This window comes from Talpa europaea, assembly GCF_964194135.1.
Source record: "Talpa europaea genome assembly, chromosome: 6".
NCBI lineage: Eukaryota > Metazoa > Chordata > Mammalia > Eulipotyphla > Talpidae > Talpa > Talpa europaea.
The window spans coordinates 75,590,999-75,610,200 of record NC_140072.1 but is presented as its reverse complement, the minus strand read 5'-3'; the positions used below and the strand labels follow the sequence as shown (position 1 = coordinate 75,610,200).

General features: G+C 41.8%; 1 protein-coding gene across 1 annotated transcript in view; it reads right to left on the bottom strand.

Annotated features, from left to right (window-relative positions):
* Nucleotides 1–18,814, bottom strand: part of FGF9 (fibroblast growth factor 9) — a gene marked incomplete at both ends in the record, with an annotated part of 29,702 nt that extends 10,888 nt beyond the window's left edge. The window contains 2 exons of the mRNA XM_084235685.1: nucleotides 8,848–8,951; nucleotides 18,538–18,814. Coding sequence (XP_084091811.1) covers nucleotides 8,848–8,951; nucleotides 18,538–18,814 — 381 coding nt within the window. The remainder of the gene's footprint in view (nucleotides 1–8,847; nucleotides 8,952–18,537) is intronic.
* Nucleotides 18,815–19,202: the final 388 nt, after the last annotated feature.

The window sequence follows — 19,202 nt, the reverse complement described above, 5'->3', positions numbered from 1 at the left end:
AAGGAACTCAGGGAGACTGTTATTCTTCAAAGAGAAGCAGGAAGCTTGGAAACTCAAAAACAAATTAAGAAAGAGACATCAGCTGGAGGAGCTCAGGTTGTACAGGACTAACAATATATTCTGAAAAAAAAAAAAAAAAAAGAGGCAACACTGGAAAGGGGGGAATAAAGGACAGGAGGGAGGAAGGAGGAAGAGAGAGCCCAAGAGCCCAGGGGCTTGGAATGGAGAGCGAAGAAGAGCCTGGACAGCTCGGAGGCATAGTGTGTTTGTGCATTTGCTGTCACTCAGGTTGCCTCCTGCTGGCTGTCCTCACAACCCCCAACTTACAAGCTAATGTGTCTAGCAAGGCTCAGAACTAGGAACCAGCATTGTCAGTTAACTTCACAAATGAAATATTCACCACAAAGACATGCTGCTCTTTTCAAATGTACATATGAACAGATCCATCCTAAATTCTCAATAAAATCCAGGACTTTTTGTCATAATGTATTTTTTCATTCAAAAGAAACAAATGTGATTACTATCATGTGGGCTTTATAAGTTTTTACCAAAAAGGTAGCTTTATATTCAAAATGAGCAAGAACAACTCTGGTCTAAATGTCAACTCTCTAAATGTCAATTCCTACTTATAAATTAGAAGCTCATACGCCAGGATCTGCATGGTCTTCTTTTTTTTGGGGGGGGGGGCAGGAGGGAGAGGGAGAAGAAGGGGAGGAGAAGGAGAAGAGGAAGAGAAAGAGAATGAAAGGAAGAAGAGAAGGTAAAAAAGAAGGAAAAGACAAAGAGAAGAAAGGAAGAAATAGGTGACTAGGTGATCTGGGATGTCACTGACAATGCTTCACACACAATACTTACCTAGCACAGTGCAGTAGGACACCTTCTAAGGACTGGCAGTAGTAAGTCACTAGTCCCTGCCTTCACTAGTCTAAGTCACTAGTCCCTGCCTTCACAGAACTGACCCTTAAGAAAGGGAATTCCATTCAAGACACTGAAGAACAAGGTGCAAGGGGAGGGTCTACCACAGACACGGCTTTATTAAGCCCCTGACTTGCGACTTCCCAAAACCATCTCTCAAGCTTTCATCATTCTACTGCCATAAGGAGATTTCAGAAAGTGCAGCAATGCAGACCAGGGAAACAGGAAAACCCAGGGTAGGAAAGAAGAGCTGGCATGGCGTGTAAAAGCTGCACCTGTCATGAGGAAGATTCTTGAGCCTAAAGAAACACCATCCCTGAGCCTGTTACCAGTAGCTAGAGTCATCTTCCTTCCTCCTCTCATCCCAGATGGGAATGTGGTTACTGAGCAGTTAATGATTAAAACTAAATCCCTTCCAAAACTGTAGATTCTCCATGCCTGTGTTCTGGGATGTTTTAAACATGCCTCAGACAATTAGTAAATGTACCTACCCTTCTAAACAACATAAATTAATGATAAATAAAAAGATGAAGTTTTTTTTTTCCTATGGATACACGACCTAATTCAGAAAAAAATCCCAACTTATACCCATGTCATTGAGATGCATTTCTAATAAAATTTATGTTTTATTTTAAAAAAAAGATGGAGTTTTTAAAGATGATTTACCACTCAAAAATGAATAGCAGTATAGATGCTAAGGAACCAAATGAATCACTAAACAAAAACTAGGCTACTAGAAAGAAATGTTCAAAAGTATGTTCCAAAATCGTATCAGTGAAAAATATGCTAAAATTCTGGTCTAATATCTGGTTAACTCCGATTAGAAGGTATATGTATATTTCTTATTCATAAAAGTAGATGGTCATTCTTATGTATAGTATCAGCAAGATTTATTAATTCCTCTACATTTAAATTGGATTTGTCATTTACTATCTATATGACCTTAGGTAAGTCATTAAGCCACTAAAATATCACTCTCCTGTCTCTAAAACAAGGATGAAGTAAGTCAAATAATATAGAAGATTCTCTTCTAAGACACTGCCCTCTCCACCACCAAAGAATTATTACTTGAGTCTTTGAAAATTGGCACACATGTATACATGCTATAGAAGGCAATGCTCTATCCCCAAATATCTGTTTAAAACCATCCACTTGTAGATCGTGCCTGCTATCAAGTAGATAACTAAATAAATGACCATGTTCATGCCTTTTATATGAATTATTCTTTGGAGATTCGATATATAGAAAATGTCTGAATGTCTACCATCAAAGTAACCTGAGCTGACACATCACAATTACAAAACACTAAGTTTAGCAGTTCCTGCTATTTGGTATGGTATTTTGTTCCACAATCACACAAGTTCATGCTACTCACAAGTCAAAAGTTCCTCACAATTGCCATTAAAAAATGCCCAATGGAGAGAAGGAGGCCTCTAATATACTGCCAGGACCAAAGTACCTCTCCAATGCAGCCTGACCCTCCTGGCCAGGACTTCACACTGACCATGATATTTTCAAAACTGGTAACTGGGTATGCCTGGAAAACAAAGAAGCTGGGGGGTGGGGGGGAGCAGGGGGCGGGCAATAAAAACATTTTTACTTTGTCTTTTTGTGAAAATGTAAAGGAATCCTTTTAAGGCTAATCTAGATCCTCTGGATGACCATCTATAACCATATACTGCCCCCCAAGAATACATTTGTGCATAAAACACTTTCAGGGCTAACAGGAAAACAAAAAAAAAAGATGTACCTGGAACACCAGTGAAGACCAGATAACAACATCTGGTTTCCCAATAATTAGGAAAGGAAGTTGGGAAACTGTTTCCCAAGCTGCTCTGAAGAGCAGGTGTGCTGAGCAAAGCTGAGCCACAGTCTTGGGGCCACACTGACAGAGAAGCAGTATTTTTGCCTCTGAGGAGCACTTCATTCATGATGTTACATTGATCGTGCCAATTTGGATGTTATTTGTCTTATAGTTGAGTGTTAATTTTAATATAGTAGGGTTTGAATTGCAGTTGCCAAGAAGTATAGTGTGCTTATACATATCCACATAACACAATAAAAATAATTTATGTTAATATGGTGTTCCAAGAATCTGAGTTACTTTATTTTCTTTTTATTTTTTTTTTATTGTATGTGTATTTATAGGGAGTAATACACTATGGATAATTTAATTTTAAAATCCCTTTATCTTTTATTTTTTACATCATTTTTCATTTTTAAATAATATTTGCTTCCCCCCACCCCCTCAGGTGTAATCCCCATAGAGTTTCCTTCACCAATGCACCCGTGCACCATCATGCACCATCACCTTAGTCCCCTGTCCTCCTCCCTCCCTCCCTCTGATCCCTCTCCCTCCTCCTCCCCTGTAGTATGTCTCTGATTTATAATTGTCTGTTTTTGCTTTGTTTCCTTTTTAAAGAAACATTTAAAGAAAACATTTTTAAAGAAAACTTGTCTGTTTTCTTTTTAAAGAGGTTGATATATTGATTCTGGGACAGGTGATCTACAAGACCTCCCCCACGTAGCCCAGGCAAGGATATGCTCTGGCTCACTCAGCACAGCTCTACCTAGCAGGGACAACCCAACCAATGTGTTTAATCTTAAGTTTATTAAAAATATAATCAAAATCCATCCTATCTAGGTTATTGACTACACTGATACACACAAAGCATTCATATGCCTGCTGCACTATATACCCTGCTGGGCCCTTAAGAGCAGAAAGAAATTAAGACAGAGACTCTATTTCAAAAAACAAAAAATCTAATGGGAAAGATCAACAGGAATTAAAGTTCTGGGCAAAATAAAGTACTAAAACAAAGAGTACAGACCAAACACTGTGTAATCCTTTCATGTCATTTTTGCAGATTCCATGAACTACTTTCCTGTATCATTATAATTTTAGTAATTCTACCTTTTTTAATGAAAAGGTCAAGTATCTTTAGTTAAATGCAAGCTTCTTATAAAGGAGATTATTTTTTCATGGCATTCTTTTTTAATGAGATGTATATAATCATCAATTATACTTGGTATTCTAAAGTATCTTAATTATATTCAAATAATTTAGATTAACAATCAAAAAGGAAATGAGTCTTACCTCTACACTCTTCGATAAGAACAAAAATGACAAATGTAAACTAATACTCAAATTCTCTAGCCAAGTGTGTATGTGGGCGGGTGCAGGAAGAAGGAAGGGAGGAGGGGAGGGAGAGAGACCTGACATACTCTGTATTTCACCCAGGCAGTATATTCCAGTCTTTACATTTGAAGTTTTATGTGTCCTAACTTATCTGTCCTTCCTTTTCTGAGCTCTTGCTCATCCCTCAAGACACAGTTTAAATTTTACCACCCAATTTTGTCAACAGTCATTAAACCAGTTTTCTGGGCCTCCAAGATATTTCTGTGTTCTTCTAAAATACTGCATTTCACACTGCATTGGATAACTGTATTTCTCCTACCAGATTTTTAAATATGTGTGCATTGTAATGCGCTGAACATGGTGCTAGGCACATAGTAGGTATAAATGTTTGTGAATAAGCAAATGAATGAATGTATGCATAGATGAATTAACACATGAATACAATAAGCATACTCTACTCCAGAGTCAGAATAATTCAGGCTTTCCTTAAATTAAATCATGATACACATTATCAATATAGTGTTTCTATATTCTAATAGGTATCAGAATCATATTTTTTTCTAAAGAAATAATACCACATTTAGCCCCAACCTTTTAGATCTACTCCCAAGATAAACTTAGAAACAAAAAATCTGCATAGATGAAAAGCCAAAAGTAATGCCAAAATAGCAATACACACTTTAAATTAATTTTCCTACATTTACAAACTCATTTATCTTGTGATTACTATGCCCGAATCTTCTATTTACTTTCTTTCATGATGAGATGTCTTTTCAATACTCCCCTTGAATATATTAAATGTTCCCAATATTTTGAAATAAAACCACCACTTTCTTTTCTTAGGACTTTATTTTTATTACTCAAGAGAACAGACTGACATTAGGGTCAAGGGAAAGACTTGAAGCTTATATGAGGATTTCTCATTTTTCAACCTACGTGACCAAATTGTAGGAGGTAGTTTACTGAGTTTTACACAATTTCACACAGATAAAAGTTCTTTAAGTTACAATTTGTCACATGTTGAATAATAGATTCATTAACTTTTTCTTTTCTTTCCTTTTCTCAGTCTCCTTACAACAAAAATGTCCTATTTCTGTCACTCCTTATTCCTGTTGCCATGCCAAGTCTGAGAACCATAATCCCAATGGAAAATGAGATTCCTAGACAGCGGGGGTCACAGATCCCACCCTCACCTTCTTTCCAGCTGTGTGAGGTGAGGACCAAAGAGAAAACAATCTGTCTAGTTAGTTTCTTTCTATTTCACTAAACAAGAAGCAAAGAGATCTCGCTGCATATACATTTTGTGTGCACATAGAGAATATCATGGATTGGGCAGACAAGACTCAAGAGTAAAGCCTAAAAAACCCAAACCATAAATTCTCGCAATCCAGAATAGGAAGAGAACTTCCAGATATCTAAGTTCAAGCTCTTGATTTTGTAGATAAATAGAAGAGCCTGGCTCCTCACTGATAGCAGAGGCATAAGCAGAGTTCTAGTCTCCTGACCCCTGACCTTGCTCTTGTCATTATACAGTCTTGTTCTCCAGTCACAGCCACATGCCTCTGGGACTGGATACACAGAGCAACACATCATACACAGTTCAATTCAACATGGGAATGTAAGATAAAAATTCTCTCCAGCAGATTCCTAAGTATATACTGATCGCACCAGCAGTAGTTTCACACTGATATGATCAATGAGCATAAAAATAAATGTTTCATTCATTTCAGTTCATCAAACATTCATTGAGCACTTACATTGTGCAAGGACCACTGCTATATGTTAGGCATCATTAAATAGACATACGCAGTTCATACCCTTTAATGCAATAATGAATACAGAAATACAATTAACTGTACTATAAACTGCATGGTTATTTGTATAATGGTGAATATATAAACAAAGCATTACCAGGATGCAGAGGAAAACACAAGTAATGTGAATCAGAATAACCAGGGTTCAAGTTAGGAGTGCAGTGAAGGTTTTGCAGAAGAGGCAATACTGTCTCTCATTGAATCACTGAATTCATTGAAGAAAGAACACTGCTTCACCATATAGAGAGGGATAGAACAGCATGCCAGACAGAGGGACTAACTTGCCCACATAGATAAGTCGGACTGCACGTTTAGAGAACACAAGTAGATGAACTAGAATTACACAGGAAAGAAGCTATAGATGATACTGACTAACCAGATCCAAGCAAAGTGGTCTATAAAAAGTATCAAATGCTCTGCTAAAGAATGCAGGAATTAGCCTTCAAAGGCACGCATTTGAAGGGATCTTAGCTGAGATGGGACACTCATATCTGGATTTTGAAAGGTAATTCTCCCATCAGTGTGGAGAATGGATTGGAGACGGGAGAAGCAGGATGCAGAGAAGCCGCTTGAGATATTTTCCCACAAAGGAACTCACAATATGGAAACGCATTCCTTGTCCTACTTTCTTCCAAGTAGTTTACAAGTCAGAGAATACTCTTCACTCGAGCAGGTATACATTTCTCAAGCACAGAAGGTACAAGAGTTTTGAAGAGCTATTTTTGCCTTTTCTCATATTTTTTCCTTGTGTCTGGCTAGGGTTCTGTGACTGGAATGTCAGTTAGCTGTGGACCAGTGCAAGGGAGACGTCTGTATGTGTGTGTATTCAAAAAGCCCTGAAAGAGACAAACAGGATTCATAGAAAACATCCCAAAATTGTCTGGCTTTCCAAAAAACATACCAAGATGGGTTTCTCTGACACTCTGCTGCTCTGGCTACCAATTCAGGCAGTACTGTCCCTGGTGCTCCCTGGGTCTACATTTAGGGCCCCTCCTGAGCCACCATGCTGCCCCCAGTCTGTGTTACAGACCAGGGAAGATAAAGGCTGGAAGGCATCCGGAGTAGAGGAGTGGTAAGGAAGCACTGAAAGAATCCAAATGGAAAGACAAGGCTCAGCTGGAACAATAAAAGTAAAGCCACTTTGCTGAACACAAAATTCCACCTGCTCTCCCTGTCAGCCAGTAAACCTGAGGAAACTGCCATTCAGGGACTTCATCTGAAGGTCTGGCCATAGCTCCACCAGGAGGGCACTTGGAAGGTCAAGGAGCAAGGAACAAACAGCATAGGCTCTACTTGTATTTACTCACTCATCAAATCCTTTCAGAATTTTAACTTTAATACATATCTCAAAAAATAAAATAACAAATTATATTTTGGATATACAATTAAAATAATTTAATAAGTATAGTTGATATCCACATTCAAAAAATGTTTTGCTTTGGTGGTGGTATGTGCTTAAAAAAAGCTTGAAGATGACTGCAATAAACAATGACCATTCTAGGTCACACACTGCCCTACACACAAGATACATTTTATTTAGTTAAACTGCAATCAATTAAATCCATAGTACAGAACTGAAAGTGAAAAAAAGTTGAAAACCTGATAAAAGAAGAAAATCACTTTATATTTGTAAATTTAAATGCATCCTTACATCTTGGATCTTTGTACATTAAGGAGCTGACAAAAATAATTTAAGAAGAAAGTAACTTCACCTAAATCAAGAACTGTGCTTAAAATACTAAGCTCAATTCCATGGTTAAAAACTTTTCTCAAGGAGGGACTTTTTAAAAAAGACTTAAATATCTAACCAAGTCACCCAATCTAGAGCAAGTTTTACCAAGACATAATTATGTAAGAAATATATATATAAAAATAAAATAAAATAAAAAATGGTGTGTGTGTACCATATTCAAATTTCATGGGCTGTAAGCAATTGTCACCTGGAATTTCTAAGTAAAACATTGATACTACTTCCAGCCCTTGTATATGTGTATGTGCATGTATTTACTAGTACAAAAATAGCAGAGGTGTACAGTTAGAAAAAATTCTCTCCTGATTCTATACGAAGGTAACCTTCACTCTAGATTCTAACCAAACTTATGATTTACAAATTACAATTAACATAGATAAATTCTTGTTGGAGCCCACTATTTGCGATGAAAAACTAAATGTTAACTTCACTCCAAGTTTTTTGTGGGAAACTCAAGTTAGTATATAGCAATTACTGACCTATTATTCATTCTCAAATTTCTAGCAAAAATGTATGAGGTTCTTACTGTGTCTTAGAAACTGCTCGCACTGATGAGTGATACAAAAATATTAAGTCAGTCCCCACCTCCCAAAGCAGAAGCAAGGACTTTGTCTCATTCATTGCTGTTCCTGAGCACCAAAAACAATGCCTGGCACCTAGCAGACAGCAATAAACATTTCTTCCCTGCCTCCCCCTAGAAGCTTACAATCCAGTGGAGAAGGGAAGTGAGACAAGGAAAAAGAAGAAACTCATAGTACTTATAAATAATTATACGAATTCACATACAAAACTATCTGACAATAATTTCCATCTCCCTTATTTCTGTGCACAAAGAAAACCTTATGTAGTGCAGAGAAAGGATTTATACTCACTGGATGGTCTATTTCTAGTTTTAATTACAATGCTTGGCAAAGCTTAAGAGAAGATAATTTCATTTCAAAAATAACTCCCATTCAATACAAGATAGAATTTTTCACACTTGTGAATTTATTTACTTGATAATGAAAATGGTTTGGCATATAAATAAAGCATGTTCTTAGTCACTGTGGGCTAGTATCCAGGGCTAGTATCTATTAATAAAAAGGAAATGATTTTCCTCAAAAAAGTAAAAACTTACACTTTCCTTCCAAATAGACTCAGCTCATGCTGAGCTATTTATAATCTAGAGAAAATGCAGTTGGAATCAGAGATGAGACAGAAAGATTGGCACAGGTGCTCATGGCACTTACTGATCCATACAGCTCCCCCTTCTCATTCATCCCGAGGTAGAGTCCACTGTCCACGCCTCGAATGCTGACCAGGCCCACTGCTATACTGATAAATTCCAGAATGCCTGTGAGACAAAGGAAGAAGGCAAGGACAGGTTAGACAGCAGAGTATTCACTAGAGCTCAGCATCCCTAGGAGCTTTGGAGAGGATGCTCAGTCCCAAGTCGGATAATTTCACATTAAAGAAGTATCTTCTCTTTTAAAGCTACTGCCTAAAAGAAGTGATCTTGCACCTCTCTCGTAATAGCATAAAAACACTTATGAACGTAATACAAAACAAACATTTTTTTAAATGGCTAGTATTTACCCCAATATGCTAAAAAGTGACATAAACTAATATACATATTCTCATTAACCTAAAAGAGTTTAACTTAAGGGAAATCTTTTTTTTTTTTTAAGATTTATGCATACAAGAGCTGGGGATACAGGCCAGAGGTGCAGAGGGGTGAGAGGATTCACCAGAGACAGAGTGGGGAGCAGAACAGACAGACTCTCAAATACACTGCTGAGGGGTGCAGCGGGCCGAGTCAGGAGAGGTCTGCTGCACCATGTGGGTTGCTCCCTGGGGGGGATCGAACTCATGCTTCAACCAGGGAATCAGACTCCTGCTGCAGAGGCTGCGGATTGCTTCATAGTGCTGTGCTTAACCCCTTGTACCACCAGGGAGGACCTAACTTAAGGGAAATCTTAATTCTACTTTATAAATGTAAAATTAAGTATTCACGTGTATGGGCAGGTCAGAAAAAAGATCCATGCAGAGAATAATCTTATGTCCTTCAAAATAAGAGTAGGCGGTGCTAACCAAAGTCCTTGATTGGTTTATACAGATAATTATCCAGATCTCTATTATATAACTTATTGTGCTCCATCTGGAAAACTAAAATAGCCTACACACATCCCAAATATTTCTGCTTAAGCAAAATGTTGATTTTTGCTGTACCTATCTAAGCCTCAAAGAAATGTTAAGCAACAACGGTAAGATCATATTCTGGAGGACAAATGCTGATTCTAAAAATGTCCTTTATTTAAAACAAACATGGAATCCCAAAATCAAATCAAAATGATCCTCTTTTATTTTCTTCTTTACCATAACTTACCTCACAAGAATAACAATACCTAAACTGGGAATAATCCAGAATTTTATGGCCACACAGAAGCAACTTCAATTTCTCGAACTACTGTTGTTTTAAAATGATAATCCAATAATATGTTTGGGACAATACTAATATTATTGTGCTCAGTTATTTTCTCATTATGTTATACACTTTGTGTAGGCTTTGTATTAGCACATAGCAAATATTGAGCTTCTTTTTAAATATCTTCAAAAATTAAGAGTTTAGAACAAAACTAAGGCTAATAGAGTGCTATACAAGTCTCACGTAACTAATCCAAAAACAGCTACATGGATTTTTAAACAATTAATTTTCCAACTCTCACGAAGCAGACTGTGCTGCAATTAAAAGAAGACAAGAGCTATATACATCTAATAAAACAAAAGCTTCATAAAAGGGGTATTCCTAACTCTTTTGTAAGCATAAAATGTAACAAATATCTCATGTTCAGCGGTTACAAAATATCTATTTGGACCAACAATTCTATTTATTTTAGTAGAATGTGAATTGGTGAATGGAAAAAATAGAAAAGAAATTACAACTTATATTATGAATCTGATCATCTGTGACTCCACAATAATACAGCTAAGATAAGCCAATTTATTACTGGCCTTTCCCACCTCACAAAGCACATGGAAAGATAAACAAGCAATATTTCCATGAGCTTCATTTCACAGGCGATGCACTCCCTTATTGATGTAATCTCTTCATTTCATTACATTATTCCTAATTCTTACAATTAAAAATAATCAAACTTCTAGCATTTTATTACTATTAGGAGGTATATGCATGTATATCTCTTTTAGTTACCTGGAAACACACTATAATAGAGGTCATTTCTTAGAATTAGTGTAAGGAATTCATTAGTCCAATTTTCACTATAAAATGAGACAGTAAAATTTCATCTTCTCTGAGGTCTGAATAATCTAATTTACCATGATATAGATGGGTTTAATCATGAAACTAAAAGATACTTGCATCTACTTGCCCTTAAGAGGGCCTCTGACGATCTATTTTCCCTAAACATGGCAGCTCTGAAAACCAATAATGAGTATTAGCCAATATTGTCCACCAAGCCCAACAAAAAATGGGTAATTTGTGAGGTCACAAAGTCATTTGACTGGTCTGCAGAATAGAGTCCTTGAAGATTTCATCCATGCCAAATGAGAGGCCTTCATTCATGTAATCCTCAGAATAATTCTAGGCATTACATTATTTCATTTATTCTTTTCATTACTGAAGTACCCTCATTTTATGTCTTTGTAAATTTTTTGCATTACAATATTTTAATCACCAGTTTATAAGTGGGGAAATTGAGGCTTACGGATGTTAAATAATTTGCCCCAAACAGACTCCAAAACCTACATCATAACTATTATGCACATCTTACCATTGATTTTACCTCTTTTCATAAAACCATGAGTTCTGTACTGTTTTTATATAGTTATGCCCTTACTGGTAACTAGAAAATGTCATATAAATTAGACCCCACAGATCCAGTGGGTAGGACTAGAGGCAGCAGAGGAAATGAAAACCAGGGTGAGCTTGGTGAGTTCACATTATGTGGGACTTAGAAAGGTGGGCATCTCCTCTACATATAGACATACTTGCTGATAACAAATATAGCTTTGTAAATCTCTTTTAGTTACCTGGAAACACACTATAATAGAGGTCATATTCTAGAATTAGTGTAAGGAATTCATTAGTGTCCACATATGAATAACACATAGCTGTGTGGAGAGCCCTCAAACTGCTAAAAATGGAGCTACCATATGACCCAACAATTCCACTCCTAGTAATCTACCTACAGGACACAAAAGCATTGATTCAAAAGGAAACCTGAATGCCTATGTTTATTGCATCACTACTTCTAATAGCTAGATATGGAAACAACATAAATGCGCCAAAACAGATAACTAGATCAAGAAGATGTGGCATACATACACAATAAAATATTATTCACCAATCAAAAAAGATAAACTCATGCCATTTGCAGCCACATGGATGGAACTGGAAGGGATTAGGCCCAGTGAAATAAGTCAGAAGAAAAGAGAAAAATATCAGATGGTTTCACTTATAGGAGGAATAAAGGGGATCCAAACAAGGGATCAGGAAAGAAAAAAATGTCTAGCAGGCAGACTATCAACTTGAAACATTCATCACCGGAGGGGAAGGGAGAGGGATCAAAACAGAGGAGGGAAGAGCATGAGAGACTATGATGACAGTTCATGGGTGACTTGGTGGTGGGAATTTTGTGGAGATTACACCTAAGAGGAGAAATCAAACATTGTACAAAAATGAACAACACAGAAATACATATACATATATATGTATGTATTTAAAAAACACACACATAGTTTTTTCTGTTAAAAGTTTGAGTTAAGAGTTTGACTTAAAAGTTGAAAATGATTATCATATGTTTTGGAAATACAAGTATTAAGATATGTATCTTGCTTCTTTTTCTGGCATCAAAAAATTAGCTCTAACTCACATGCCTTGACTAATTAAATCAATAGATGATTGCTGAGTGACTATTATAACCTAAGTACCATGTGCCGAATATATAAAGTTAAAATACAACCTAAGCCCTATAACCTCAAAGAGTTCAATGAAAGAGAAACATTCAATGAAAGAGTGGAATGAAAGAGAAACAAACAGATAAAGTATGTAGTGAATACTGTGCGTGGGAGATGTTCAGGGTATAGTGATTGTTCAAAGATTGGTGGGGGGTGGTCACTCAGGTCTGGGAAGAGAAGTGAGAGCAGGTTTCCTGAATGAAAATAATTATGTAGTGACCCAGGTGGAAAAATTTTCTCATCTCAAACCATCATCCATATCTCTGCAACCCCTTGAAGAGGAGTACCTCAAAACAATCACCATACCTTTTATAAGGTTACATCAATGATCTGAGGGCAAATAGAACCTCCAAAAGTTTAAGTCAGAGCTATTCCCCCAAGTGCAGAGGATGTCAATATTGTAGGGCCAGAAAAACATGACAACCTGCCAACAAGATGCCACCCCACCCAAGTTAGAATCCATATCATTCCTGGTACCATCCTGCCCACAATGAACTCGAACTTCAACCAGGTCAACTGACTTCTTTCTGTACCAGTGTTGGCACCAACAAGGGCTTCCAACTGTACTCACTTGAGTCTGGCCCACTACTTTTGTCTTCTATCCATTTCCATGTGTGTGCAGCACAGAAGGGTGCTGGATCAGTAATAGCCCAGGAGAAGGCTTCTGTGTATACAAACATTTAAATGTTTAATAATCAATGGGAAAAGAGAAAGAAGGAAAAAGGAAGGAAGGAAGGAAGGAAGGAAGGAAGGAAGGAAGGAAGGAAGGAAGGAAGGAAGGAAGGAAGGAAGGAAGGAAATGAAAAGCAGAGAGGGAATGTTGGGTTGTAAATTAAAACTGTGGCCTCACATGTGTGTCATGGTAGCCGGTCTCTCTTCTTGAACAGACACACCCTGAGCATCCTCAATCAGGAAGGCCCACAGTAATTCAGTAACATGGGTGTCCTGGAGTCAGTGACTAGTTTCATTGAGCTTTGCACTTTCACAGCAACCTACAGTTTCTAACAAGAATGTGTTTACTGGGGCCTGCAGCATACGATAAATTTCAGGGTCTTCCCTGGTTCACTAGAGGCCAGGTCAGTTCCTGGGACCACTTCAGGAAAATGTTCCAAACTCACCAGGTATGAGTGTTCAGCCCTAGAGCTCTGTTCAAATGAACCATTCACCCAAAGCTGGTCAATCTCTTAAGAGCCCTTCTGTATTAGGCCTCATGTCCAATACCATAACAAGGTCAGCCATGGAAAGTAGGGGGGCAAAGCTGTGCTACTCCTATCCATGTTAAACAACCCTTTAGCTTAAAAGCCCCCAACACTTAACAGAGCTGCATTCTTCAGAAGACAAGGATGTGTGCAGACTGTGGAGTGAGGCATGTCATGAGACATTCTAAAATAGATTAACCGCCCCCCCAACAGAGGGCCCTGCTTACCCAAAGGATCCCACCCCAGGGATGACAAATCAGTCATCTCAGAGTCTGCATCTGAGTTAAGTGCCAGTCTAGAGCAACTCAAGCAAATCTGCGTTCACTTAGGAAATGACTAACTAAATGAGAGTTATAAGCCCAGCGATTTTTCAAGAATCTGAACCAATTTTAAAAACAGCTCCTTACACAGCTCCTTTCCCTTAGTGAGATATTGAAAAGCCAGATACACACAACAGATTATTTTGTGGAAAAAAAGACTTATGAACTTCCATTTAAAAAAAATCATATTATCTATCAAACTTCTCCCCTCTAGTACAACTTCCCCCTAACATCTAGCCCCGATGAATGGACACCCCAGTCTGGGTGCAAATCTGGGATCCCGTTGAAGTCCTGCCCTTCAGATATACGACCCCAGGCCTAAAGGCACGCCAGCGGAGAAGTACTTCATCTTCCACCAAGCCCAGAGCCAATCCCTTAGTTTTCCCCATGCCAAGTTAAACAGCAGATCAGGCCCAATGTTCACTTTTTTACTATTCTATATTACCATTTCCTCAATTGATCTTCTATTTTTCCATGTAGCTAGTGCTTCAAAGAGAAAAAAATATGAACGAAACATCTCGCTTCTCCAGTCTATTATCCAGAGACACTACCCCAGTTCCATACTGAATCTTACCTCCACACTACCACCCCCAAAGGGAAAAACAAAGGGCTCCCTGAAGGTCCCACCGAAGTTGCCATCACTGCAGCTCCTGCTGGAACGCTGAGGCTCCCCCACCCCCCAGGTCCCCTGCACTGCCGCTGCTTTGTCACCGCCAAGCTTGCCGCTTGCCAGCAGCTGCAGTCACCTGCGGCTGCATGGGGGCGGCAAGAATCATTTTTCCAGCACATTTCCTTGTGCCCTTTCATGTCAGGTAGAAATTTCACCTTCATTTTGCATCAAGGTGTAAACCCCTCCCACCCCCTACCCACAGCTACTCTTTTCTAGAGACTCGGAAGAGAACCCAAGGATGTACTCGGAATCTCCAGGGAGGAGCCGGGGCAATGGCAGGGACGCCGCGGTTCTGAAAGGCCAGGGACTGAAGGAGAAGGGGCCGGAGCCGGCGCGCCAGGTGCGAGGAGCAGCCGCAGCCCCAGCCCCTCCGCCTGCGACCTGAGCCCGCCCTCCCCCGCCTCCCCCAGCGCCGCCGGGTCCTAGCGCCGCCGATGCCTCCTTTCGGGCGGGGCTGCGAAAGCCGGGGAGGAGGCGCCCCGCACTCACTCGCGCTGCAGAGGTTGCTAATATTGGGACCTGCGGCAGCGGGAACAGCGGGAGACCGTGGCACTGCTGTCACCCCGGGGGCCGCTTCTCACTGCAACTGGATGAAAGACTTAAATAACCCCTCCTGCCTCACCCTCCTTCCCCACCCCCACTGCGCACAAGCCACCCACTCAGCCCCAGCCGGAGGAGGGCGAGCGGCTCAGCGGAGCGCCAGGCGCGCCCTTCCCCCGTCCCCCGTGACCGACTCCTGGGCGACCCTCAAGCTCAAAGCTGGGCGCTCCCAAACCTCAGCCTGGCCGAGGCTTTCGCCCTCCTCCCCTAGATCGCCTCCCACCCAGCACTTAACCTACCGACCCGGGCGACAGTGCCTAGCGAGCCCAAGGAGCAGAGGTGTCACTTCCTTGGCGACACCTTTCTCCAACCCGCAGGTTGGGGGGGTAGGAGAGGGAGCGAGGTCTAGATTTTGTTTCGTGGTCTCTAACGGGGGGCTGTACCAGAAGCCCCCCTCTGCAGACCCAAGCACGCGCCCCTTGGGCCCACCCTCGTGGTCCCCACCATCCCACCCTGCATCATCGTCCGCTCTGGTGGCAGAGTTACTGGATTTTTACTGACTCGATTGCGGGTAGCAAACGTCCTATCCTAAAGGTGACTGCATTACAAAAAAAAAAAAAAAAAAAAAAAAACACAGTCCAAGGGGGGCGGGGGCGCGTGGAGGAGCCCGGACTGGAACATCCCATCATCTCCTTGAGCTCGGTCGTGCCGCGCTGGGGGTTTTGAGGTGCTCTCTCAAAGACGGGGCTCGGCTCATTCACACAATGAAGCCGCCCCTGACCCTTGAGCGTTGAGTCCCCACCGCGCACCGGCGCGCACCCCGGAGAGGCCGGCGCGGTTTACTCCGCTCTGGAAAGCGAGACCTCAGGCCTCGAGCTCCGCGAGCGGAGGCAGCTAACAATAGCACGGCTCCCCCCCGCCCGCCTCCCCCGCGCCCGCCTCCGCGGCCCTTTGTCCCCCACCCCTTCCCCGCGGCTCCGGCCTCGCCGGGTCGGGGTCTGCCACGCACCTCCCGGGCGGAGCAGAGCCCATCGGATTCCCGAGCCCCGGCTGCCTGCTTCAGAGAGAGGGAGAAGGTGCAAGACTGAGCGGGAAAGTCAGGGGTCCGACCTGCAGCCCGTCCCGGGTGCCCGCTGCCGACTCTGCCTCCCGGGCGCGCGCCCCCAGCGGCTCCCACACCCCAAAAGACCGCGCTGCCCCGGGCGTCGGCTGTCACCTCGGCCGGAGCCACACACACACACACAAAGAGAAAGCAAGGGGGCTAAACTTGGGCCAAAAAAAAAAAAAGAAAGAAAGAAAGAAAAGAAGAAAAAGAAAAAGGATTCCTTAATTGGTCCAACAGGTCAGCCACCGCCCTCCCTCCCCCTCCCCCCACGCCCCCCGACTCCAGCGGCGCCCTCGGCACCGAAGTGAACACCCGAGCCGGGCGGGCCGAGGGAGACAGACACGGGGCCCTTTAGGACCGCGCGGAGGTGACCGGGCGGCTGCCGAGGGTGCCGTGGCGCTGGGGCGCCGAGCCGGCACCTGCCGGCCGCGGGAAGATTGGGGTTCTGGCCGCGAGGTGCACGTAGGCCGCCCGCCCACGCCGCCGCCTTCGGAAGGCGCGGCCGCGAGGCCCAGCTGGCGGCCGCCGGGGGCCCGAGACGCGGCCGCTCTCCCACCCACGACCGCCCACCGCCTGTTGTTCTGGAGCTGAACGCTAGGCTCGGCGGCGGCCCTTAAAGCGGCCGGAAAGAACAGCACTTCAGCAAAGTTTAGTCTTCGCTTTGCACAACCGACTGCATCTACTTCTGCGGGGAAGGGCGAGTTAGATTCCCACTAAATAATTGCAAAGCAAAGAACTAGAACTTTAAAAAAAAAAAAAAGACGGCGAAAACAACCGGAAAATTTTTCAGTACTAAATTCAACTTGGGTCATGTGAGCAATGGGAGAAAATCCTGGGCCTCGAGTTTCTGGGACCATCCCCATCCCTGGCCTGAATCCTCCTCACCTTCTGGTATCATCTGAAGCCCCACGAAGTTTCCCTGATAGTTTAGGTTGTGTTTAACATCTGGCATGAAAGTATGAGGAAGAAAAATCACCGCAGGACTTTGGTTTTTACGACCTAGTTTAAGTGTTGTCAGGTGGATTCACTGAGAAGTTAACTCCTTCCAACAGTCTGGTTACCCAAACTGGCGCTTTTACTTTACTTATTTATTTGGTAAGTTAAAAAAAAAAAAAACAGTTAAACACAAAGTACCCCCCATTGGGATGGCGCTCCGCTGACTTTGTGCTGTGGGCTCAGGGTGGCCCAGCAGGCTTGTGTGTGCGGCATTAAAGTGGACGGAGTCACCACCCTCAGGTTTGCAGCCCTCGGTGCTGAGTCACAAATACCCTCTTCGGGAAATAAAATCCTCGGAATGCCCTTTAAAATTAGCCCGCAGCTTTTGCACGCGCACACGCTCAAACGGTCACACTAGAGAGCCATCCAGGAAACCCGCACAGAACTGAATGCTACAGAAATTACAGCGCACAGGTTTAAAAAAAAAAAAAAAACTTAATAACTGAGAAGACAAACGCCCCTAATGAGTCGTCTGCCCCTTCTCAAGTAATTTCCTCCGCCACCACCAACCCCCCTCCTGCTGCTTAAGGAGTCTAAAATATGACTTTAGCCCTCCTCCTACCAGAACAGTCAGTCAGCAACCTTTACTGCTGGACTTTCGGACCCTTAAGGTGGGAATAAACAATACGCTTAATTTACAAGGCAAGCAATATACTTACTAGGGAGAAAGGAAGGACAAAAACTTCATTTGGGCACCAGATGATAACCACTGCCTTCAGGAAACGAGATGATAACCATTGCTTCAGGAAAATGCATTTGTAAGTTCTCAGTAGTTAATGATTAAAGCTTTAAAATCTCGCAATCAGTTCATTCAAAAGAAACTTCCAAAACCTGATCTTCCCGTGTATCTGATGCAAAAGAACTAGGAAATTGTGTTATATTTATAAGCCGTGCCCTCCTTTTAAAAAATAAAAAGCCTTTCAATATAGACTTACATCAGTGCCAGAGCAGATCTGCAATTCCGGAGGCTTTTTTTTTTTTTTTTTTCCAAGCTGGCAAGACACAGAGACAGACACAGACACAGAAAGAAGAAGCGATCCCTTCCCGCATTCCCCGCCCAGCCACCACCTCCTTGATAGTTATAATCCGAATATGTCACTACATGGACACTAAAGGGTTAATGATATACCTACCAAATCTGCTGTGGTCTTTCCTGGTTCCCTGGATAGTACCATTGGGGAAGATTTCTAAGTGAAATCCAGTCCTGCAGTATAGCTGTCTCCGCCTGAGAATCCCCTTTAAATGATCCAAGTCCGTGACTGCGGGTCCCCTGGGAAGGCCCCCTGCTTCGGACTGACCCAGGTGGTCACTTAACAAAACCGGGCTGTCCACCGGCAACACCGGCACATTCCCAAATGGTACCGCATCCTGCACACCGAAATAGTTCCCAACTTCACCTAAGGGAGCCATTGGAGGACTTGGCTTTTGGAGCACAAGAATAAACAATAATGATGGTGTCAACCCAGGAGATATTAGGCGAGGTATATCCAACTCCCCTCCCTTACTGCAGTTGCAGAGAGAGAAAAAAAAAAAGGTTCCTTTCTTCAATCCATTAAATGTATAAATAAAAGTAATCTGCTGCTTCACTGGCGCAGGTTCAAGGTCAAACCACTGATAGTCTAAGAAACCACCACTTTATACTCACACACTGACATATTGATAAACATATCTATGTATCTCTATACATAGATCCCCAGCTCTTAGCAGGCAGGAAGGTCTTCATCCCATCCGACCGTAATAAGGAAAAAAAATCCGTAGTTTCTCCATTTGGTTTGAGATCAGAATGACCATAGCAACT